General features: G+C 43.6%; 1 protein-coding gene across 2 annotated transcripts in view; it reads right to left on the bottom strand.

The window, feature by feature from the left end:
* PTPN11 (protein tyrosine phosphatase non-receptor type 11) overlaps nt 1-24719 on the bottom strand; it is an 85358-nt gene that overhangs the window by 30896 nt on the left and 29743 nt on the right. For both annotated transcript variants that reach the window (XM_032309571.1, XM_032309572.1), the window contains exons 3-6: nt 24214-24408; nt 21432-21624; nt 16488-16604; nt 15708-15821 (exon numbers count right to left, since the gene is read on the bottom strand). In XM_032309571.1, the coding sequence (XP_032165462.1) occupies nt 15708-15821; nt 16488-16604; nt 21432-21624; nt 24214-24408 (619 nt within the window). The remainder of the gene's footprint in view (nt 1-15707; nt 15822-16487; nt 16605-21431; nt 21625-24213; nt 24409-24719) is intronic.

The raw sequence follows: 24719 nt of genomic DNA on the forward strand, positions 1-24719 counted from the left end.
GGGCTGCCTGTATAACACTGACATTAATTCATACAAACAAATGTTCTGCGGCCATTTAAAAAGACATTCTAGGAAAATTTTTAATGCCTTGAGAAAATGATCAGGGTAAGTGTTAAGTGAAAAGAAGGTCAGACTTCCAAAACAGTATTATTACATAAGCCATATGTTTGCATTCGCCTATGTAACTAAGAAATGGCAGAAGACTATACATCAAAAAGGTAATGAGGATTGTTTTCTCAGGGTAGTGGGATTATAAAGGCCTTTTCTTCACTTATTTGGCCTAAATTTTTTACAATGAGTTAATTCTTATTAGTAGAGAAACCTTTCAAAGTAACAATTATTACGAATGAAAGTTGGCGGGGGGAGTGATGCCTGGGTGGCTCGGTCGGTTAAGCATCTGCTTTTGACTTAGGTCATGGTCCCGGGGTCCTCGGATCAGGTCCAGGGTCAGGCTCCCTGCTCGGTGAGGAGCCTACATCTCCCTCTCCCCATGCCCCACTCGTGTTCTCTCTTTCTCTCTCTCTCTCTCAAGTAAATAAATAAAGTATTTTTAAAAAATTTAAAAAGGCATGAAAGTCGGGGTGCCTGGCTGTTTCAGTCAGAAGAGCATGTGACTCTTGATCTCAGGGTTTGTGGGTTCAAGCTCCACACTGGGTGTAGAGATTACTTTAAAAAAAAAAAAAAAAAAACTCAAAGAATGAAAGCCAATGAGCATCAGTGTAGAGCATATAAATAACAGTTGTGATCAGGCTCTTGACTTCATGATCTGCTGCCTACTTTTACCATTGTTTAATTCAGAGCAAGCTCCAACAGAAGAGGTACTGGGTATGGCTGGATCGGGGGCATGCAAGCTTTGCTCCTCCTATGCCAGAAACCCACGTTAGCGCGCGAGGCAGCCAGCCTGCGTCTACACAAACACCCACTCCCCAGGTTTCTCCCAGCCAGAGAATGAGGAAGAGAATGTTAGATTCCTGGAAGGGGTCGAGAGGGACACTTCTGTAGGGGAAGGAGGTGGGGAACATGATCAGGGGGAGACTAAACAAGGCAGCCACAGTGGGACTAGCCCCAGCGGAAGAGGAGACATGGGGAAGCAAAAAGGATCCTCTGGAGAAGCAGACAGGAAGGTGGACAAGCCAGGCAGCAACATGTTCAAGGGGTAGGTTTTATTTTCAAAATTACAAAAAGCACCTCTTTTTTTTTCTTTAAAGACTTGAATTTATTTGAAAGAGAGAGAGAGCGCGCACAAGAGTGAGGAGAGAGACGGAGGGGGATAGAGAAGCAGACTCCCCAACTGGCAGGGAGCCCAATGCGGGACTCAGTCCCACGACCCTGAGATCATGGCCTGAGCCAAAGGCAGATGCTTAACTGACTGAGCCACCCAGGCGCCCCCAAATGTACCTCTTTAAGGGACCATTAGTTTCCAAAAAGTCTAATTTGTGAGAAGAAATCACAAGCAGGCAAATCAAGAAAATGGAAGGCAAACTAAAAAGAAGAAAATATATGTGTGCTGTATATGTATATATAAATTCCAGCTCGTAAAGGTTTCTACCAGGAGTGAGAGTCAATGTTTCATAACAAGCAGCCCACTGTATTTCCATTCCATTTAAGTGAATTTCACAGACAGGTATGAAAGTCGGGATTTTAAATTGCTATTTGAATCTCGGATTGAAAATGCAGCATTTGGCCTTGACACACGGCTCACAGCACAGGCAGTTAGCTAGCTGGAGCCTGGGCAGGAATAAAATACAATGGACACAGAACTCCAATGATGAGACGGTCATTCCAATTTTTAAAATGAGCCCAGATTAAGTAATTAAAGCCATTTGCCTTCTGCGGGCTGGCATTTCCTCTGAACTGTGAGCCAGTCTTCCCGAGCGATGTCGCCACGTTAGGAAAAAAGGTTCAGTCGTGATTTTCAGATAGGCAGGTGAGGCTCAAAAAGCAGCTCAAACGCTGCAAACTGACTCAGCCACTTAGAAGTCAAACAAGTGAAGAGAAACAAGATCCACAAAAGCTATAAAGAGTGGCGGGGTGGCGGGGGGTGGGGGGGGGCTAGGAAATAATTAGCTGCTTGATTCAAAACGAGCCTGACAGTGAGGCGCTCAAGCGAGCACTTAGCCCAAGTCTCGGCTTCTCAGAACAAGGCACTCTTCTCTGAGCTCACGGAGGCCTGCCTCTAACCTCAGCTTCTGCTTCGCTATCTGTGCCTCAGCTTCCTCAAGTGTCACGTGGGAACAGTCCTAATTACCTACCCCGCAGAGATGGCGTAAGAGTTAAGGGAGATTACCATGGAAAGTGCAGAAACACGCATGTTGGCTGGACCCTCTCCCCAGGTCGACCAGTGGCTCCCCTCATCCTGCATCAAGTTACCAGATGCCTCTATCATGCAGATTTGGGGTCTGCACAGCACACAGGCTGAGACAGGCCTACGGGCCCCAGAGTCTTCAAGAAAGGACAAGCCTAGAGCACCTGCACCCCGGGCACCATCCGTGCTAAGCGGCAGCGGCCGGCAGCTGTCACAGATTAATAATGACTAACTATGTGTCTCCCCCCAGCTCTATCCTCGGTGCCCATTAGTCCATTCTCATCTGTGCCTGGGGCCCAAGTTGTCTGAACACATTTCATTTCCTGCAGAGGAAGGCTGCCATCCATCTAGAGTGCGGCTGAAAACAAAAAGAACTCAGAAGGGTGACTGGCCATACTCTGCCCACCGAGGCTCCCTAACTGCCCCCGAGATAATCAGCTACCACCTGCTATGGGGTGCACCAGGCTGATGGCTGGAAGCAGCAGAAGAATATCCTATAAGCCGGCCCCCGCAGGCTACAACCCTTCCGTGGTTTATCTTCCACAACCTCTCTTTCACCAGCAGTCCCTGGGGCACAAGAAAGCTGCAAACGACCTGTCAAGTTAAATGTCACTGTGTCTCCATCCGCATTCTCCACTGGGCAGTGGCAGGGATGCTAATGGTAATGACAGGCAGAAAAAGGGACAATGTAAAGCTGGGACAGAGGCTGCAAGATACCCCATTTGCCCAAGTATTACAAACAAAGAATTTGGATCGAACGATGAACCCTTAAAAACATGCTAGAGGCTAGTTACAGTCTCCTGATTGCACGAGCCAAAACAGATCTAGAGCCAAACGGATTGTATCAGATTTTAAGCCTTAAAAGGCATTAAGAGAAAGCCGATCCCCTGCTCCACAGTGTACATTCTGAAGCGCCCGGGAGCTGGCGCGCCTGGTTGGCTCAGTTGGTGGAACATGTGACTCTTGATCTTAGGGTCGTGAGTTCTAGTCTCACCTTGGATGCAGAGATTACTTAAAAAATAAAATATTGGGGCACCTGAGTGGCTCAGTGGGTTAAAGCCTCTGCCTTTGGCTCAGGTTATGATCCCAGGGTCCTGGGATCGAGCCCCCATCGGGCTCTCTGCTCAGCAGGGAGCCAGCTTCCTCCTCTCTCTCTGCCTGCCTCTCTGCCTACTTGTGATCTCTATCAAATAAATGAATAAAATTTTTAAAAATTATTTTTTTAAAAAATTTTTTAAAGAAGAAGTGCCCAAGAGCAGGACCAACAGTGGATGGGACAAGTGCTCATGGTGCAGAAACATCCCCCTGACATTTATGATGAATGAACACCCCTGCTTCCCACTCCCTGGGGCCCCTCCCAGCCTAAATGCCAGTAGCAGCAGTCCCCACTTACTGTAATGACCAAAAGAGACCCCCACATGACTTCCAGAGCCCTGACAGAAACCACTGGACCTGACTCTTGACCAGAATGCCATGAATCCAAATGGAGCAGGATCAAGGAGAGACAGACAGACAGACAGCAAACAAAATGGCAGAGCCTCAAATTGCCAAGCACCATGACGACAGCCCAATGATCATTCTGCCTGCACTGTTCTGAGCAGTGGGGACAAATCAAAAAAATAACACCACTAACCATTAAGGTCAGACCAAACTGTACAATTACTCGGCTTCTATTTTTTTTAAAGATTTTATTTATTTATTTTGAAAGAAAGAGAACGAGTGTGACATGAGCGCCGGGGCGGGGGTGGGGGGTGGGTGGGCAATGGGACAGAAGCAGAAGGAGAAGGAGAAGCAGGCTCCCCACAGAGCAGGGAGCCCAATACAGGGCTCGATCCCAGGACCCCGAGATCAAGACCTGAGCCAAAGGCAGAGGCTTAACCCACTGAGCCACCCAGCCGCCCCAATTTACTTTGCTTTAGAAACTAAACTAGAGGGGCGCCTGGGTGGCTCAGTGGGTTAAAGCCTCTGCCTTCAGCTCACATCATGATCCCAGGGTCCTCGGATGGAGCCCCGCATCAGGCTTTCTGCTCAGCGGGGAGTCTGCTTCCCCCTCTCTCTCTGCTTGCCTCTGCCTACTTGTGATCTCTGTCTGCCAAATAAATAAAATAAAATCTTTAAAAATAAATAAAAATTTAAAAAACAAAACTCCAAGGGTGTATATATGATGGATGAGGTGGGGGAGGGGTGGAAATGGAGAAAAGAAGATTAATAAAATGTTGGTAAGTGTCAAAGCTGGTTGTTGGGAAAAAGAAGGTCCATCACACTATTTCCTCTACTTCTGAGTGTTTGAAAACTTCGATAATACAGGAAGGGTTTTTATAAACAAAGTAATAATAAATAAAAATGTAAAAGCTCCTATTAGCTCTCCCCCCACATACACCCCACTCTTGGCCATGGCCTCCTGAAGGACAGAGAGGGAGCTGAGAAAGGCTGTCGGGCAGATGGTCTCCCTGGCTCTGACGCCGTGAATAATTATTAAGACAGCGGTAACCACCTGGGCAGGATCCAAAACCAGGCCTTCTACCCGGTCTGAATGAACTTCTGTTTTCCTTTGGCATCTGTCCCCTATGCAGAGGAACGCTGCAATTTCTCATCCCATCCTCTCTACTGCAAACTCTGCAGTGTCACCAGGCACCACAGGCGGGTGAAAGCCCCCACTTCCTGACACCACGCTGCACAGCCTGTCACCACTTCTGTGCAGTGGACTTGGGGCAGCCTGTCCTCAGCGCGTCCACAGCACCAGCTGGGAACGAAGGGGCAGCTGTAGACTCCCGTCACCGGAGAAGGCCCCATATGATGGACAAGCACTTATGAAGATGACAGACAGAACTAACCCAAGATCTGGCCCCCAACCAGCTGCCTATCGTAAGCCCCGCCTCCTTTCCACCAAGAAGGTGGAGAATCAGAAGAAAAATGAATTAAAAGGCACGGTCCCTGTAGAAGAACAGGTTCTGACACACGAAACTGCACCAAACAGTCAAGACAAATCCATAATTAAGTGTGGAATTAATTATGTGGTGTGGAACTTAGCAAATGAGATCCATGAAAACTAAGTGAAGCAGGTTTCTGGAAAGAGCTGAGGCCTGAAGCAGATGAAGTATTGAGACTGGTCCAAGGAAGAAAGGAAGACATCCCAGCAAGTTAGAGAGGGCAAGCAAATGTGGCCAAGAGACCAGAGCTACTAAAGGGTGAAGGAGGGGGCGCCTGGGTGGCTCAGTGGGTTAAAGCCTCTGCCTTCAGCTCAGGTCATGATCCCAGGGTTCTGGGATCAAGCCCCACATCAGGCTCTCTGCTCAGCAGGGAGCCTGCTTCCTCCTCTCTCTCTCTCTCTCTCTCTGCCTTCTGCTCTGTCTACTTGTGATCTCTGTCTGTCAAATAAATAAGTAAAATCTTAAAAAAAAAAAAAGGGGTGAAGAAGAATGGCAGATGAGTCTAGAAGCTGTGTGTTAGAAAGTGGTGGCAAATGGGGTTAGATGCAGAGAGTCAGAAAAACAATGGTGGGCCTTAATAATGAGGCAGAAGACTCTTCAAAAGCTGACTGAAAAGAAGCATGGACTTGGAGTCAAGTCTATGTGGAAGTGCACCGTCAACCATGTGTCCCATGGGGACAAGTTTCTCACTTTGTTTGGGCTTTAGTTTCTTCATCAAAATGCAAAAGTTATGTCTTGGGTAGGAAAGGGGGACCCGCTAATGGTTTCTGAGCAAAGAGGGACAGGAGAAATGCTGAATGCAGATTCGCATGAAGGGTGAATGAAGGTCAGACACGGGGGAAAGAACAGCTTGTGTCTTCCAGGGTGATGAGAGCCTGCACCCCCGGTGTCAGGCGAGACCCCTCTGCCACAGCCTCCCTGAGCAGCCCTGAGCAGGCGCCTTGCTCCGTCAATGTGCCCACGGTGAGGTGCCTTTCCTAGCCCAATATGCAGCACCAAGTAGACAATAAATGCTAGTTTCCTTCCAACCTCTAAGAGCAGAGAGATGTTAGGAAAAGAAGATTCAACAGCACTTGGTGAGTGGCAACGTATGGGAGAAGGAGACAAAGAGGAACAATGAGAGGCTCTTCCTTCCGGCCCACGGAGCCACAGGGTAAAGAGCTCGAGCACCAGAGACAGTGAAATAAAGGGGGCTATTCGGTTTGTATTTCGGTTATTCGGTTATAGAAGTCTACTTGACTCCTATTTTGAATGCTCAAATTTGAAGACACAGGACAGCCAAGAAATGTAGAAGGCATGATTTAAAAGGCAAAACCAGAGCTCAGAAGCACGATAAACTTTGAGGTAACCAGCATAGGTTGAGAATGCATGTGCCCCCCAGCAGAGAGTGAATCTCAAGCAAGATGAACAGAGGGCCCAGACCGTGTGTTCGAGAACCAGCAGAGTTAGCCGGTCAGGAGAACAAGCAGCAAACAGCAAGAGGCACAGGAGGGGAAGGAGGCAGAAACCAGGTGCATGCTGCCACAGGCCACAGAAACCAAGAAAAGCACACCGTGGGAATGCAGAGCTGGACAGTGGTCTCCAAAACAGCACCGGGAAAGAGAGGCTAAAGCAAAGACTATTTATGACACATTAAGAAAGCCACTGCGGTCTGTCACCAGTGTTCGCTCGGTACGTTGGAAGAAGTCACATCCCAAGGTGAGACGGGCAGGAGCTCAGAAGAAATGGAGGCCGCAGCACTGGGCACCCCGATGCAGAAGACAGGGGACGATGGCTGCAGTGGAAAGAAGCAAGGTCGTTTAAGGGCAAAAGGGAAACGTGAGGCAGAGATGGGGAAGCCCCCGAAAGCACCTGCAGTTCCTGTGCTCCGGGAAGATGTCAAGCAGCTCCAGCAAAATGACCCAACTCCAAAGAGAAAAACCCGACACCGGAGGGGCAAAGAACAGAACAGAGAGAGGCGCCGAAAGAGAAAGAGTCCAAAGGAAACAAAAGAATTTCTCCAGAATGGAGCGTTTAGCTTGCAGAATAAAGCCTCGAACCGCGGCAGTACTCTGCCCACAGGAAGGCAGCAGGTCTCCTATTAAGCAACTGAGAGCGCAGGCCGACGTGGACAATCCTGGCTCCGGCTCCGGCCTCGGCCTGCCATCCCGGCACCTTCTTCAGCACAAGGCTGGAGCCCTGGCGGGGGGCTGCTGTTCAGGGGCAGTGGGGCTCGGCCACCAAGGGGAAGGAAGATTTCTGCTGGAGATCGCCAGCCAGAATTATGATTCTAGACACAGCGTTGGGGTGCAGTTCAAGTCTTGTTTCCATAAAACCGAAGCGTCTCCAAGTAGAATTTATAGCTCCCCTGAGCAGGATGTAATCACTTTAAGGAAATCAAACTGGACTGTTGGGTTGAAGACAGGCATTAGCTCCTCCTGGAGACACGTCGGTTGGCAGAGCTGCTGGCAGGATCCAGGACATCTGTGTAGCTGTCAGGGAAATGACTGCAATGCCCACAAACTGAAAACAGCTTCAGACCATGACAGAGAGAGGCTTGCGTAACAGGAGGAGGACGGGCTTTAAAAACAAAAAGCAAATTACTAAGGAAAACGAGCTTTACGGCGCTGGGAAAAAAATAACCCCAGTTGATATGATGTTGTGTGGTATTTGTATGGGTGTGTGTTGTGGGTTTGGTTTTTCTGTTTTTTTATGTCTGAAACAGGAGATTCAAAGCTAAAATTTTTCTGAAATTCATTCCTGCCACCCTGAATCAGATCTTCTTGGGCAAGTGTGTAGATGTAAGTGTGTAATCTCGAAGACTAAAATGTGTGTTCACAATCCTCAAGCAGGGCCTCCCCAAGAAAACTGCATGGGAGAAAGGAGGCCCATCTCAAAGCAAAGCCTGGAACATTCCCCCATAGTTTTTAAGCATCAGAAAGCTGTTCCCTGTTGAATATACAGTCTGAACCCAATACCTCTTTCTCTCCCCTCGCCCCCGCCAAAAACAACTTCTATTCAACACTCAATACAAACACATCCTTTGCGTCTACCACGCACCAGGCTTTCCTGTAGTGTCTCCTGGGGGCTGCAGGAAATAAGACAGGACTACCTGTCCTTGTATAGCCCACGGGCTGCTTTGGGTTCTTTCCTTAGGATAATACGCACACAGGAGACCTTAAATATTAAATAGTAGGATTAACTCTCTCTCTTTTTCTGTTCACCTTTATGGTTTCATTTCAGCAAAACCTCTTGTTATTCCAACAGACCTAATAACGTCATCTGCTTCTGTGAATTCACGGTATAAGAGATAAGCATGAAAACAACAGCCACAGAGAGTGCCCGTGAAGCCCAAGGACAGCAAGGATTATCAAGGAAAGGGCAGCTACTAGGTGCACATGTAATAAGAACTGATCCAGGTGTGCGGATAGGGATCCAGGAAGGTTTTCCTGAAAAAATGACCCTGAGGCTGGACACTGAGGAGTGGTAGTAAGGTGAAGTGAGAAAGGAACATTCTAGTACAGGCCCACCCATAACACCACAGGAACAATCCTACTCCCATCAGATGTCTAACAGGCAGTTCAAACTTTAAGAAGTCCAAGATGAAAGTTGACCACCTGCCCCCAAACCCATTCTCCCAGTCTCTCCATCTCAGTAAACTGACTCCATCCTACCAATGGCTCAAGTCAAAAACTTTCATCAAATCCTTGCCCCAACTCTGTTGTACCACACAATCCATCGACTCTACCTTCAAAACGTCTCGAGAACCCAGCCACCTCTGCTGCTGCTACCCTGAATCAAACCACTGCCATTTCCCTGCTTGGATTACTGTGATTTGCCTCTTTGCTGGTCTCCCTGCTTCTGTCTGCCCCTTAAAGAGGGTGTCCCATGTGGTAGCCAGCATGATCACATCCTTCCTATGGTTAGAACCCTGCACAGACTTTCGTCTTTCTCCAAGTAAAAGCCAATGACCTTACACTTTAAGTATTACAATACTTGGAAGAGAGTGCAAAGACCCTCTAAATGCAGCCACGCAGTATGCACATCACTAAGACGCACAAGGGCTGAGTTCAGGTTTCAGACAAGGCACATCGCAGGCACAGAATTCTAAGATCATAACCTGACTTTTCACTTATGTATCTCATTTCAGCAGAACTTCACTTCATTACAAACAAATCTAGAACTATTATCCGCTTCTTCCATTTAAAAGGAGAAATATACCAGAGACACAAGATGTTTACACAGACCAAAAATGGGCAGTCTCTAGGAAAAAATCAGACTTGGGGTCACAACGTCTTCATCCTACAACATAACCCTAGAAGATCAACAACCGGAATTTATTTTAGAAGCAAAAGAAAAAAGACTTCACAAGAGACTCTATTTAAGATGCGTCCAACGTGGAAATAATTTGTGTCTTCTGGGTAACATACCTGAAAGGACACACAGAGTTTTACGGATAACAGAGTCAGGCATAGAGACAAACAAAACACAGCTGTCAGAGTTAAGTTACGAAAGGCATTGCAATTTAGAGCTCCGGTTCACTTTTAAAGACCATCAAACACATGGTAAGAAGGAACTGATCCCAAATTTATCACCTCCCAGGAAGCAACTAAAGAATGATCGCCAAAACAATAATGTCTTCCTGCCTTGCTATTGGGATCAAACTTCAGTTTCAAAGGATTTATGGTGCGTCTCCAGTACCACAAATGTAATTTTTTCTATAATGATTTGGTTCTGTTCTTAGCCATATTCCCCTGGCCACAACCTCAAAGGGCATTTTTTTTTTTTTTAATTAACTAGATTTGAGCAGGAGGTACCTAAGAGATCCAGAAAGATCTAGCTTTGTTATCAGAGTTAACGTTAGTAACTCTGATACAGTGAATAACAACTTAGCACAGCAGACTGACCTCTACAGAGAACAGACATGATCTTGTTTTTTCCATTTCTCCCAAAAGCCAACTCAATCTACCCTTTGTTGTTAATGATGTATAAAAGAAGATGTGAATTTGAAATATCACAGCATGAAATCATCAGGTTAGCATGGAGAATCATTCTTTTTCCAAGGCCAGAAAAGTCAGGCTAGGAGTTGTTCTGAGTTCACATCTTGATCCGACCAACAAGATCATGAAAACACCCCTACTGCCACAAGCTCTCTGGGATGATTTGACTTTGTTTCCCTAAGCACTGCCCAAGTGAACTTAGTGTTCAAAAACCCACCACTACGAGAGACACCCACCTCACTGCTGTCATTTTTTTGAAAGTTCATAGTCACTGTAAAGGAAAAGTAGTGTGTACAAATGATCATCTCGGTTACCATTTTAAAAGAATGTGTAAGACGAACATGGATCTAGATCAAATAGTAGCTTGCTATTTCTTATCTTTACCAAGAAGTTTTGGTATCTTTCAATTTTAATTAAAATGCTATTTTTCAGACTTCAAATATACTAACCAAAATTGTGTATGATAACATAATAAAAATTAATGATGAGTAACAACCATTGTGTTTTTTAAAGTGAAACATTTATAAATGTTACTATTAACAACAGTCAGCAAAAATAGGAAAAGATGCATGCACAAGACCACTCCTTGTGTCCTCTCTGTGATACACTGAAATTATCCAAATGCCCATCAATAGGCAGAAAGAACGATGGTACATCCACATAATGGAGTCCTATGCAGTAAAACTGAATGAAGACTATCTCTAGATAATACTGTGGATGATCTTCAGGATGTTGAATACAGCAAGGCTGGGAAAAAAACGTGTAAAGTTACGCTACTGTTTATCTGTGAAAGAGTGGGATATTGAAATATATACATATTTGCTTGTATTTTAAAATGTAATGATACACTACAACTTTTTTGAAAAATGGCTATAAAGGGAGAAAAGGACGGGGTATCAGGTAGATTTCTCTGAATACACTTTTTAGGTTTGACTTTAGGATCAAAGGCAACATTTCATATACTTACGAATAAAATTTCTAAAACCCAAACCTAAAATGAAACCCATAACCTAATTATATAGCCCGTTAGTTTACAACCACACAGAGAAGACTATTACCAGGGAGTTTAAAGCCTAGGAATGAGACTATCTATCTCTGAAGGATCTACCCTAAGACGTGTTAGGTTTGTTGCTCTTTAATGGAAAAAAATATTAAACCATTTTTAGTAATCACAACTCAGCAAAATCCAGACCATAAAGAACTTCCAGGACAACAAACCTGCTCTCTCTAACAACAACAATAAAGAGGGTGCTATGGTCTGAATGTTTGTGTTCCCCCAGAATTCATGTTGAATGAAATTCTAGCCCCCAGGGGCGCCTGGGTGGCTCAGTGGGTTGAAGCCTCTGCCTTCAGCTCAGGTCATGATCTCAGGGTCCTGGGATCGAGCCCCGCATCAGGCTCTCTGCTCAGTGGGGAGCCTGCTTCCTCCTCTCTCTCTGCCTGCCTCTCTGTCTACTTGTAATCTCTATCAAATAAATAAATAAATAATCTTAAAAAAAAAAAAAAAAGAAAGAAAGAAATTCTAGCCCCCAAAGGTGACAATATTAAGAGGTGGGGTATCCTTATAAAAGAGACGCCCCCAAGGTTACCTGGGCGGCTCCGTCAGTTGAGTGTCCGTCTCCTGGTTTTGGCTCAGGTCGTGATCTAAGGGTTATAGGATTAAGTATGGGATTCTCTCTCTTCCCCCCTCTGCTACTTTCCCTCTGCCCTCCTTCCCTGCTCACATGCGTGCGTGCAATCTTTCTATATAAAAAGAGAGGGAGAAACAGACCCCACAGAGTTCCCTCATCCTTTCTGCCATGTGAGCATACAAGAAGTCAGAAGAGGGCCCTCACCTGACCATGCTGCCACCCTGACCTCAGACCTCCAGGACCATGAGAAATACATTAAATGTTCATAAACTAGCCCGCCTGTAGCAGCCTGAACACACAAAGACGAGGGAGAGGGAGAAGAAGGAAGGGGGAAGAAAGGATGGAAGGGAGCCAAAATATAAGAAACAGAAGACTTTTAAAAAAGAAAAATGTGTGAGGGGCGCCTGGGTGGCTCAGTGGGTTAAGCCTCTGCCTTCGGCTCAGGTCATGATCCCAGGGTCCTGGAACCAAGTCCCGCGTCGGGCTCTCTGGCCCGGCAGGGAGCCTGCTTCCCTCGCTCTCTCCGCTTACCTCTCTGCCTACTTGTCATCTCTCTCTGTGTGTCAAATAAATAAATAAAATCTTAAAAAAAAAAAATTTTAGGGGTGCCTGGGTGGCTCAGGGGGTTAAAGCCTCTGCCTTCAGCTCAGGTCATGATCCCAGGGTCCTGGGATCAAGCCCCACATTGGGCTCTCTGCTTGACAGGGAGCTTGCTTCCCCTTCTCTCTCTCTCTCCCTGCCTCTCTGCCTACTTGTGATCTCTGTCAAATAAACAAATAAAATCTTTAAAAAAAAAATTTTTTTTAAGAGAGAAAGATGTGTGAAGCTTATCTGACTCATAATCCAACAAACAAATTTTTTAAAATTATAAAACAACTAGCATGATATACTGGTATGTGAGCTTTTACTTTTTCTAGATGTATAACAGTATTTTGATTAATTTTTAAGAATTCCATAAACAGAGTATTTATTAATAAAATAATAATATTTGGCAAAGCTGATAATGACAGAGGGTTCTTTATATAAATCTGTTTTATATATTATATTAAAAAATTTTTTTAAGATTTTATTTATTCCTTAGAGGGAGAGAGAGCACACAAGCACGGGGGGAGGCCGAGGGAGAGGGAGAAGCAGACTCCCCACTGGGATGGGAGCCCGACATGGGGCTCGATCCCAGGACCTAGAGATCATAACCTGAGCCAAATGCAGACGCTTAACCATCTGAGCCACCCAAGCACCCCTCAAATTTTTTTCTTAATTAAACAGGAAAAAGCAGTTCTTGATTCACACAAACTGTGTGTATGTGCGCACGTGCACACATGGCAATCAGGAAAATGTGAACAGTGAATGACATCCATTAATGTTAAGGAATTACTGTTAATAGTTGTGAGAAATATTCTGGTTAAAATCTTTTGAAACGAAATAGTTATAGATGAAAAAACATATGGAATTGGCGTCAAGATAAGCCAAGGATGGAGCACCTGGGTGGCTCAGTTGTTAAGTGTCTGCCTTTGGCTTAGGTCATGATCCCAGGGTCCTGGGATCAAGCCCCACATCGGGCTCCCTGCTCAGTGGAAAGCCTGCTTCTCCCTCTCCCACTCCCCCTGCTTCTGTTCCCTCTCTCACTGTGTCTCTGTGTCAAATAAATACATAAAATCTTTAAAAAAAATAAATAAATTAGCCAAGGCTGAGGCACCTGGGTGGCTCAATCAGCTGAACATCCAACTCCTCGTTTTGGCTCAGGTCATGACCTCAAGGTTGTGGGATCAGGCCCTGTGTAGGGCTCTATACTTAGTGAGCAATCTGCTTGAGATTCTCTCTCTCCCTCTCTCTTGGCCCCTACCCCAGCTCTCACTTGCGCTCTCTCTAAAAATGAATAAATAAAATCTTAAAAAAAAAAAAAAAGATAAGCCAAGGCTCAGGGAATCAGTGAGGAGTAATTAAAGACTGGCCACCTGGTGGCTCAGTCAGTTAAGCGTCTGCCTTTGGCTTCAGGTCATGATCCCAGGGTCCTGGGATGTATTCCTACATCGGGCTCCTTGCTCAGTGAGAAGCCTGTTTCTCCCTCCGCCTGGTGCTCCCCCTGCATGTGCTCTAACAAATAAATAAAATATTTTAAATAAATAAATACATATATAAATAAAATTTTAAAAGACTGGCCATATATCAACTATTGTTAATGCTCAGTGACAGACACATTTTTAGGATTATGCCCTTCTCTCCGCTTTTGTACATATTTGAAATTTTGTGTAATAAAAAGTTTTGAAAAATAGCTTCTCCATTCAAATCTTTTTTTTTAAAGATTTTATTTATTTGACAGAGAGAGAGAAATCGCAAGTAGGCAGAGAAGCAAGCAGAGAGAGAGAGGGGAGGAAGCAGGCTCCCGCTGCACAGCAGAGAGCCCGATGAGGGGCTCGATCCCAGGACCCTGGGATCATGACCTGAGCTGAAGGCAGAGGCCTTAACTCACTGAACCACCCAGGCGCCCCCCTCCATTCAAATTTTAATGTAAGGTTTGTAAAATTTCTGTACTTATCCATCGTACCTCATAAGGCTTTATGAAGACTACATGAAATGAATGAAATAAAGTGAATGTAATTAAAAAAAAAATGAATAGAAATGCTGCCCTTTATTTTCTCCGCTGGCGGGACAGAATGAAAAGAGCACTGAGCTTGAGGTTTAAAAATCCTGACTCACTATGTTGATCATCACTTTCTTGGTGATGCCCTCCCTCTCACTGTCTTCCCTTTCTCAACTAGAGAGGGAAGCTCCTTAAAGACAGAAACCCTGTCTGTCTTGTTTGCCACAATGTCCTCGGTTTGATTAACCCCATGCCTGGGGTAAAGGAATAAACCTGAGCTCAAGTTCCTGCTCAGCAACGTGGAGGACTAGGACCGTTCTATTGTGCACTCAACCTCAATGCCGCAGTACAATCGGTATTTGTGGCGTAGACCCTGGACAATTTACTTAACAGCTCCTCCTCTGTAAGACGGAAGTGATGTCTATCTCAACAAGTTGATCTGCCCTACTGTGGTTTCAAAGTCTTCATGTGGCCATTCACTCACTCATCCCACAAATATTTATGAAGTCTAAAGTCCTATAGAAAGTATGGCATAGTCTACTGTTCCCATAAACAGAAGAGTAATAATAAATTGACACAAATATTAGCTAAATATAAACACCCATTCAACGACTATTTATGGAATTTCTACCATGTACTAGGCACTGTGCCACATGCTAGAAGGAACTATGAAGGTAAGTATGGTCCAACTCTTGTTTTTGAGGAAGTTTGCAGTCCAATGGATGAGCAGAGAGAGAATGACGTTACAATACAAATTGGCAAGTGACACACCAGAATGGAACAGGAACACAGCACATTCCCTCTGGACACATTCTCCTACCCAAGTTGGTTTCAAGAAAAAAATCAGTTCACTTAACTTCCCAAAGTTATAAATATCAACTCCCAAATTAAAACTGCCATGAGGTATTTCACTTTTACTTGTTCACTGCAATAAGGCTATAGATTCTTTCTAAAGAAGCCAGCCCATGCTGGAAATCTTCCAAAGGAATTAGATCCTTTTGTTTTTCTGGGTGTTTGCCAGCAGTCCAAACCAAAAGAGGCAAATGGAGCTATTGGCTCATTCATTTAATATTAACTGCCAACTCCCTTCTCCCAGAACACAATGCCCTTCTATTTCAAAGAAGCCCCCTCAGCAACTTGTTCCATGTCAATCAATGGCTGAATTAAGAAAGAACACAGATTCAGGTCTTTTAGATCCAATTCCAAATACAGGGCCAACTTCTCTCTCATTAAAAATAGGATTTAATAACTCATGTAAAAACAATTTTTTTAATAACTTACCTCAAATTCTTCCCAGAAGCCTTGTTTGACTTTATCTGTGGTCTCAGCTAATTTGCTTAGCTCTCGAACCCGGCTTTCTATTTCAGCAGCATTGATACGTGTTGTGTTGAGGGGCTAATCAAATTCAGCAGTTGGTGTGAAATGAAGAAAGTATTAAAAAAAGAAGTGTTAATGCAAAAAAAAAAAAAAAAAGTTTCATGTTGATCATTTGTAAGGCAAGGACAGGAAATTCAAAGGACACAGTAATTCACAATAAAAGTTTTCAAATTGTTTCACTTTTTTTTCTGTTTTGTGAGGAAATATGTCTTTCTTCAATCTCCACACACACTTTACTCTGCTAACATTCGAAACTATTTTTCTTTATAAATAGACTACAATATTACTTAGAGCGATCATATAATCTGCCACTAGGTAAACTTCAAGATAGCAATTACTCCAAAGTGAGTTAAGTATAATAACCCAAAGGTAACCAAAGGTTGATCTAGATGCAAACTTGGTAAAAGCTTGCTTTAAAAACTCTATGAGGCCTTTTAGAGATACACCTGGAGATAATCACGGAAATGATGTAATATCTAGAATTTGCTTCCAAATGCCACAGGAGGAGGGCAGTGAGCACAGGAACAATGAAACAAGCCTTGGTTAGCTGATCACAGTTGAAGCTGGGTGATGAGTGTGGGGAAATCCATGAGATTACTTTACTACTCTCTACTTGAAATATTCTATGTTGGGATTTTTTGTAACTTTACAAGGAGATGGGGCTTTAGATTTCCATATGCTCACCTGCTTGAGTTGTAGTACTGTGCCCAGTGTTTCCACCATGGGATTCTTCTTGTAATGCTCCACAAGATCTGTCAAAGAGTCAAACCGTTCTCCTCCACCAACATCATACTTCAGTTCCTTTCAAGACAAGAAAAAAATCCTGCTTATTACCTTTGTGCTAAATTACTGCTTTTCCCAACTGAAGTACAGAGACTGACTCTCCCCCCGCCCCCCAAGATCAAGCTGGAGGAGGAGTACAAGGGAGAGGAAGCAAGGATAATGGAACTGGGGAGACCGAGCCAGAGGGAAAGAGCTGACCGGGAGGTGTGAGCAGCTCTAAGTATCGCTCGGCAACTAGGATGCAAAAAATTGTCCCCTTCCTAAGTTAATTAAGAAGTTAAAAGAAAGGAGAAACAGTATTCTTTACTATTTATGTACATATATAGGCTAAGAAACTATACAGTAGGCTGCTGAAGAAAAGGTACATAACGACTTCTCTCTGAAACACAACAAACTCCAGGGCTGGGTAGGCAGCACTGAAAGCCAACATACATGTCTTTACTTTCTTCTTCCAATGAAAATTTAAAAGGGAAGTTATAAACAGAGGCCAGGAAATTTTTTCTGACAAAAAGATCAAAATGGGCTATTTAAGGGAAGCAAAAGGAAAAGATTTTATTATTATGAAGAAAATACGATACCCTAGAAATTATATAAGAAGATATTTGGGTATGATCTTTTATTTAAAAATAAAATTGTGGGGGCACCGGGGTGGCTCAGTGGGTTAAGCCACTGCCTTCGGCTCAGGTCATGATCTCAGGGTCCTGGGATCGAGCCCCACATCGGGCTCTCTGCCCAGCAGGGAGTCTGCATCCCCCCTCTCTCTCTGCCTGCCTCTCTGCCTGCTTGTGATGTCTCTCTCGCTCTCTGTCAAATAAATAAATAAAATCTTAAAAAAATAAAATAAAAATAAAATTGTGGGGGCGCTTGGGTGGCTCAGTGGATTAAAGCCTCTGCCTTCAGCTCAGGTCATGATCTCAGGGTCTTGGGATGGAGTCCTGCATCAGGCTCTCTGCTCAGCAGGGAGCCTGCTTCCCCCTCTCTCTCTGCCTGCCTCTCTGCCTACCTGTGATCTCTCTATCTCTCTCAAATAAATATATTTTTTTTAATCTTTTAAAAAAATTTTTTAAAAATAGAGTAGGGAAGAAGCACTTTCAGAATGACAAAGGAAAGACCTCTGAAAATCCTTTCTTCAATAAAAGCAACAAAAACACTAGTAAAGGGACACTTGGGTGGCTCAGTCAGTTAAGCATCTCCCTTTGGCTCAAGTCATGATCCCAGGGTCCTGGGATCAGGTCCCACATCAGACTCCCTACTCAACAGGGAGTCTGCTTCTCCCTCTCCCTCTGTCACTCCCCCACTTGTGTGCTCTCTCTCTCTGACAAATAAACATATAAAAATTCTTTAAAAAAAAAAAACTAGTAGAAATTGTCATGAAATTTTTCAGAACTCTGGAAACTAACCAAGAACTTGCAACACTCCAAGGACCATTTATTCAAGAAAAATGATTGCATCTTGGTAAGGAGCAAACGATGACATTTTAACTTGCCATGTATCTCTCTCTAGCTCTTCTATAGCCTTGAAAACCAACAGCCTCATAATCACGGTAGCTGCGAAAGCCAGAGACCTCGCACAGCTGGAGGGGAAGAGAATGAATCTGGACCTCTCTCAAGAGACTGATCCCCAGAGAATAATCCCTACAGGCAAACCTCGTTTTATTGCACTTTACAAATAAATATTTTTTACAAATTAAAGGTTTGTGGCAACCCTGCATCAAGCAAGTCTATTGACAGCCATTTTCCTGACGGTATTTCCTCACTCTGTGTCTCTGTGTCGCATTTTGGTAATTCTTTCAGTATTTCAAACTTTTTCGTTATTATCATATTTGTTTGTTATGGTGATCTGTGATCAGTGATTATGACTTGCTGAAAGCTCAGATGATGGTTAGCACTTTTTAGCAATAAAGTATTTTTTAATTAAGGTATGTTGTCCAAAAGAAAAGTATACTGTCTATTGTTTTTCAGGCACAATGCTTCTGCACACTCAATAAACTACAGTACAGTACAGCATAAACATAACTTCTATATGCACCAGTAAACCAAAAAATTAATTTGACTTGCTTTACTGCAACATTCATTTTACCGCAATGGTCTGGAATCGAATCCATAATATCTCTGAGATATACCTGTATTGGGCCTATTTAGCATCTCCCTGGAAAAATCCTGTTTTCAGAGCCTATGTTTATTTGACCTGACTTAGAGCCCTGTCTTCAGGGGATCTGCCCAAAACAATCAGCAGCAACCGTTTAATATCATAGCAGCCTGCACTGGCAATTCCAGTTAAGCCAAATAAAACAGTGACCAAAATGAAAAAAGGAAAATCTAAGCAATGTCCATGGAGGGCGTGGAAAACCTCTGACATAGACAAACCAAGAAACAGACTCTTAATTACAAAGAACAAACTGATGGTTACCAGAGAAGAGGCAGGTGGGAAGATGGGGGAAATAGGTGACGGGATTAAGGAATGCACTTGTGATGCGCACTGGCTTTTGAAGGGACAAGCTGAATCACAATACTGTACACCGAAACTAATATTACACTGTATGTTAACTAACTGGAATTTAACAGTTAAAAAAAAAAACTCTAACATATTCTTAAGAAGCTAGGAGGCTATGTGTATGTGCAGGGCTGTGTGAAGTTCAGGAAAGATCCAAAGAAATCCTAATCTTCCCCTCTAGCTGACCTTGAGGCTCTGTACAAACAGAAAGTGAAGGCTAAGGCAGAGTTGTAATCTGCCAGAACACTGAAACTGTACCCCAACACACACACACACACACAGACAGCCCCTGTGGCAAAGGCTGGGAGACTTAATGGTTCACGGCATTTAAGGAGATCTCTGTTCAATCATTAACTGACCACTAAGTTAACAAAGCAAAGACTTCAGTAGCTCACATAGCAAAGAATAAAGGAAAATCACAAAACACAGAAAGAGCAACAATAACTACAGAAACAATAAAAAGAAGCAACAACAAACCCTGGAAAAGATGGCATCTGATTTCCAGAATCACCACATTATGTTACTTAGAATGTCTAGTTTCCAACCAAAAAAAATTAGGAAAAATGCAAAGAAACAGGAAAGTATGGACCAACATGGGGGGTGGGGGGAAGCACTCAATAGAAACTGTCCTTGAGAAAGCCCAGATAAAAACTTGAAATCAGGGCACCTGGGTGGCTCAGTGGGTTAAAGCCTCTGCCTTCGGCTCGGGTCATGATCTCAGGGTCCTGGGATCGAGTCCCACATCGGGCTCTCTGCTCAGCAGGGAGCCTGCTTCCCCCTCTCTCTCTGTCTGCCTCTCTGCCTACTTGTGATCTCTCTCTGTCAAATAAATGAATAAAATTTAAAAAAAAAAAAAAAAAAACAACTTGAAATCAGCTAGTATAAATATGTTCAAAGAACTAAAGGAAACTGTACTTTATAAATTAAAAGAAAATATGAGGATGTTGTCTCACCAAATCGAGTATCACAAAAATCTGTACACAAATGTTCATAGCAGCATTCATAATAGCCAAACGCCCATAAATTTTTTAATGGATAAACAAAATGTACTCTAGCCATACAATGGAATGTTTTGACAATAAAGAGCTGGTTGACATACACCACAATATGGATAAACCTTGAAGACGTTATCCAAAGTAAAAGAAACCAGAGGCAAAACCACATATTACATGATTCCATCTATATAAAACATCCAAAAGTGGCAAATCCATAAAAATAGAAAGTAGATTAGGGGATGCTGAGAGCTGAAAGGAGGGGAAATAATGAGGAGTGATTGGTTATAGACACAGGGTTTCTTTTTGGGGTGCTGAAAATGTTCTGGAATTAGTGTCGGTAGTTGGATATGTGCATATACCAAAAACCTGTCCACTCTAAAAGGGTGAATTGAATGGTCTGTGAATCATACCTCAATAAAGCTGGGGTTTTTTAATATATATTTAATTTAATTTAAAAACCGAAGCAATAAATAAATAGTTTCTTTTAAGGCAAGTTTGACACAGTTGACCAAGAATTAACTTTCTTAGCCCTTAGTCCTGCAACCACATTAAAAACAAGAAATAGTAAGGGATGCCTGGGTGGTTCAGTCAGTTAGGTGCCTGTGTTTCGCTTAGGTCATGATTTCAGGGTCCTGGGATCAAGTCCGGCATTGGGCTCCCTGCTCAGCAGGGAGGCTGCTTCTTCCTCTGCCTGCTGCTCCCCCGGCTTGTATGCTTTTCTCTCGTGCTCTTTCTCCGACAAATAAATAAGTAAAATCTTAAAAAAAAAAAAAAAAAAAAAAAAAACAAGAAATATAGAGTTCAGGGGCGCCTGGCTGGTTCAGTTGGTGGAGCATATGACTCTTCACCACGGGACTGAGCCCCACATTATGTGTAAAGATTACTCAAAAATAAAATCTAAGGAAGGAAAAAGGAAGGAAAGGAAAGAAAGGAAGGTAGGAAGGAAGAAAGAGAGAGAGAGAGAAAGAGTTCAATTCTTCTAGCCTTGATGCACGAATTCCAAAAAGAAGGCAAATACAGTATCAGGCCAGACTGTGACAACCCTAAAGAGGAGCCGAGGCCATCACTTCAGAAACAGGGAGACTGAGGCCGACTCCGGCCAAAACAGATCAGGTGGTACAGGATAAAAGATGATGCTCTGAGGCATGATTTAATCTGCCAGCGATAGACTGGAAAGAGGTAATTTAATAAAGTTCTGAAATGATGAAACAACTGTAATAAATAATGTTCTGAAAGCATATAAGCCTGTGCCTGAGCACAGAAAATCTGACTTCGGAAGTGATGTCTGTCTTCCTCCAGCAGAAGAATCACCGGAAGAGGACATTCTGCCAGAGCTGTGGTTCAAGCGGGACTTTACCTGACAGCGGATCATGACGTGGGTCACTTTCGACTTGCCATCATTGCTCTCTCCTTTGTCGTCACCAGTTCGGACAGAAAGAACAAAATCTCCGGGGTGACTCTGGCTCTCTCGTACCAGAAAACTACCGTGTTTTCCTTTCTCCGTTAGTAATTTCTCTGCTTCTTTCCCAGAGAGGTGTCCATGAAACCACCTAAATTTTTTTAAATGAAAATCAATTGAGTTGTGCCACGGGTTCACAGTATTCGCTCACATATAGCCAGCTTTTTCCTAAACACAATTAAAAAAATGATCCATTCCTCCAAGACACTGGCCAATCCCATGTAGGACAATTTGCATCCCAAGCAGGCAGGAAAAATGAGAAAGATGTTAAGAATAACCATTACACTTCAAATGATCCCACAGTCATTTGTAAACAAATGCCCTCAAATCTTTCCTATTTTCTCTTAAATCTCCCATTTTTAAAAAAATGTACCTTGTGGGGTGCCTGGGTGGCTCAGAGGGTTGAACCTCTGCCTTAGGCTCGGGTCGTGGTCTTAGTGTCCTGGGATCGAGCTCAGCGGGGAGCCTGCTTCCCACCCCCAACACCTGCTTCTCTGCCTATTTCTGATCTCTCTCTCTGTGTCAGATAAATAAAATCTTTTTTTTTAAATGTACTTTGTGTTTTCTCCATGTCCTACTCCAAAAGGACCAACTATTTAATCACAGCCATTTAAAGAACTTAAAATGGGGGTGCCTGGGTGGCTCCGTCAGTTAAGCATCTGCCCTCAGCTCAGGTCATGATCTGGGGATCCTGGGATTGGGCCCCACACTGGGCTCCCTGCTCAGTGGGGGGTCTGATTCTGCCCCTCCCCACTCCCCCAACCCCCCCACCCTCACTCATGCTCTCTTTCTCTCAAGTAAATAAATAAAATCTTTTTAAAAAATTAAAATAGAAAGTCATGATAGAGACAAAAAAATCATTTGAATGTTTGCCCTTGCTTTAGTATGTGAATACTACATAAAAAAGGATTTTCACTATAAATTAATTTAAGCATTCCAAATTTCTTAACATTTCCAACCAATACTTCAATAGCCTCGAAGGTTGCTGTCAGTATCTTTGGACTATATACTAGTTTATCATTCCAAGCTCTAAAAGCATGTAACATCTAGAGAAAGGGTGAGGGAGTTTGCTAAAAATGTGAATTCCCATGCCTCCTAACCAGAGACAGCAATACATTAGTTTGAAAGGAGCCCAGCAATCAGCATTTTTACCTAGTACTCCAGAGTCCTGATGTGGGCCATGAGGACAGACTCTGAGATGACATTACTCTAAGATACTATAAAAAACATTTTGGGGGGTGCCTGGGTGGCTCAGTGGGTAAGCCTCTGCCTTCGGCTCAGGTCATGATCTCAGGGTTCTGGAATGGAGTCCCGCATCGGGCTCTCAGCTCAGCAGGGAGCCTGCTTCCCCCTCTCTCTGCCTGCCTCTCTGCCTACTTGTGATCTCTCTCTGTCAAATAAATAAATAAAGTATTTAAAAAAAAACCTTTTGGGGTGCCTGGGTGGCTAAGCTTCTGCTTTAGGCTCAGATCATGATCCCAGCATCCTGGGATGGAGCCCCACATCGGGCTCCCTGCTCAGTGGGAAGCACCCTCTCTCCCTCTCCCGCTTCCCCTCTTGTATTCCCTCTCTCACTGTCTCTCTTTCCCTGTCAAATAAATAAATAAAATCTTTAAAAAAAAAAAGGTACTATAAAAAACATTTTAGAAGGGCACCTGGCTGGCTCAGTTGGAAGAGCCTGACGGTCATGCGTTCAAGCCCCATGCTGGGGAGGGAGGGGTAGAGATTAAATAAATAAACAAAGACCAACTTTTAAAAAAATCTTAACATAGTTATATGACTAATGTGGCTTTTCCCCGCAGGACCTTGGTGAGAGAGCAAGCATGATCGTGGCGGATAGCACTAATGGCTCGTCGCTAGCGGAATATACTTTGAGTTATTTTTCATCCACACTCAACCGAACAGAGTAAAATTTAGAAATAAACTGAGTTGGCCAACAGCCTTTTGCTTGAAGCTGCAGTGGTATCTGGGGAAACAAAAGATCCGCCTAAAACAGAACTGACATCAAGGGGCAAGGTGAAGAAAGCTGTCTGGAGATACAAAATACACAAACCTAACAAAGAGACCCTGAATGTGTCCTGAGTCCGACAGGAGAATGGAAATGTTGAAAACCAATAAAATCAATAAAAATAAGTCAAGTCCTGGTTTTCATCAGCTTGGTTCCTATACAAGGGGAAGAAGCCCTCTGAAATCATTTAGCTCCCTCTAGGCAAGGTCATTCTCCCACATTTGTGGACACAACAGAACAGAACTGGTGAAAAACCCTCTGAGCTCCGCTTTTCGGCTGCTGAGCTTAAGCTGACATCTGTTGGTGGCACCGCTGCATAGCTGGTCGGGAGCGAGCACAGGCACTGCGGCTGTTTTGGCGCCTCCCTTAGCAGCTGTTTTGCTCTCGGAGCTCTCAGAGATGATCAGCTCAAGTTCAGTCATCTTAAAATGACTGCACTCACCAAGTATATACAGGAATTGTCTGAGAGCCCTGCGAAACTAAGTGTAAGGAACACTGATTGAAGCTTTTACAGAAAGGGACGCTCAGAAAATAATCTGATCCTGTGGTTCTTGCTTCAGTAAAACAACTTTAGTTACAAAGATGACCGCTTGAGAAACAGATAAAGCCAAGGCCCCACGATGCATTCGTACAACACCTACAGCATTGAAGAGATGCACCACAGTCACTGACCTTTCAGAGGTAGGATCTGCACAGTTCAGAGGATATTTAAGCTCAATAACATCTCCATTCTTCTCTTTTAATTGCCCGTGATGTTCCATATAATACTGGACCAACTCAGCCAAAGTGGCAAACTTCTCTCCTCCGTACAGGTCATAGTAATCACCAGTGTTCTGAATCTTGATGTGGGTGACGGCGCCATTTCTTCTACAAGAGTCCATTAGGGGGAAAACAAAAACCAATAAAGAGCCATACTAGTATAAATGGATGTCATATTCGGTATCAGATTCCGCCTAAACCTTGAAACACACCCAAGAAGCCAGTTTATACTTTTCCTGTAATAAATGTGGTGAGTGAAAACCACACGGTCAACCATTTCAACACCAAGGGGCTTTGTTTCTTGGCTCCTTTCTCTTCTACAACTTCTATTTTGGAAGTCTAATCTATCAAATTGCATATATTAAGAGATAATAATTTTTCTCATCAGTAATTAATAGAGACACATATATTAAACATCA

The sequence above is a fragment of the Mustela erminea genome, chromosome 13 (genome assembly GCF_009829155.1).
Source record: "Mustela erminea isolate mMusErm1 chromosome 13, mMusErm1.Pri, whole genome shotgun sequence".
Lineage (NCBI taxonomy): Eukaryota > Metazoa > Chordata > Mammalia > Carnivora > Mustelidae > Mustela > Mustela erminea.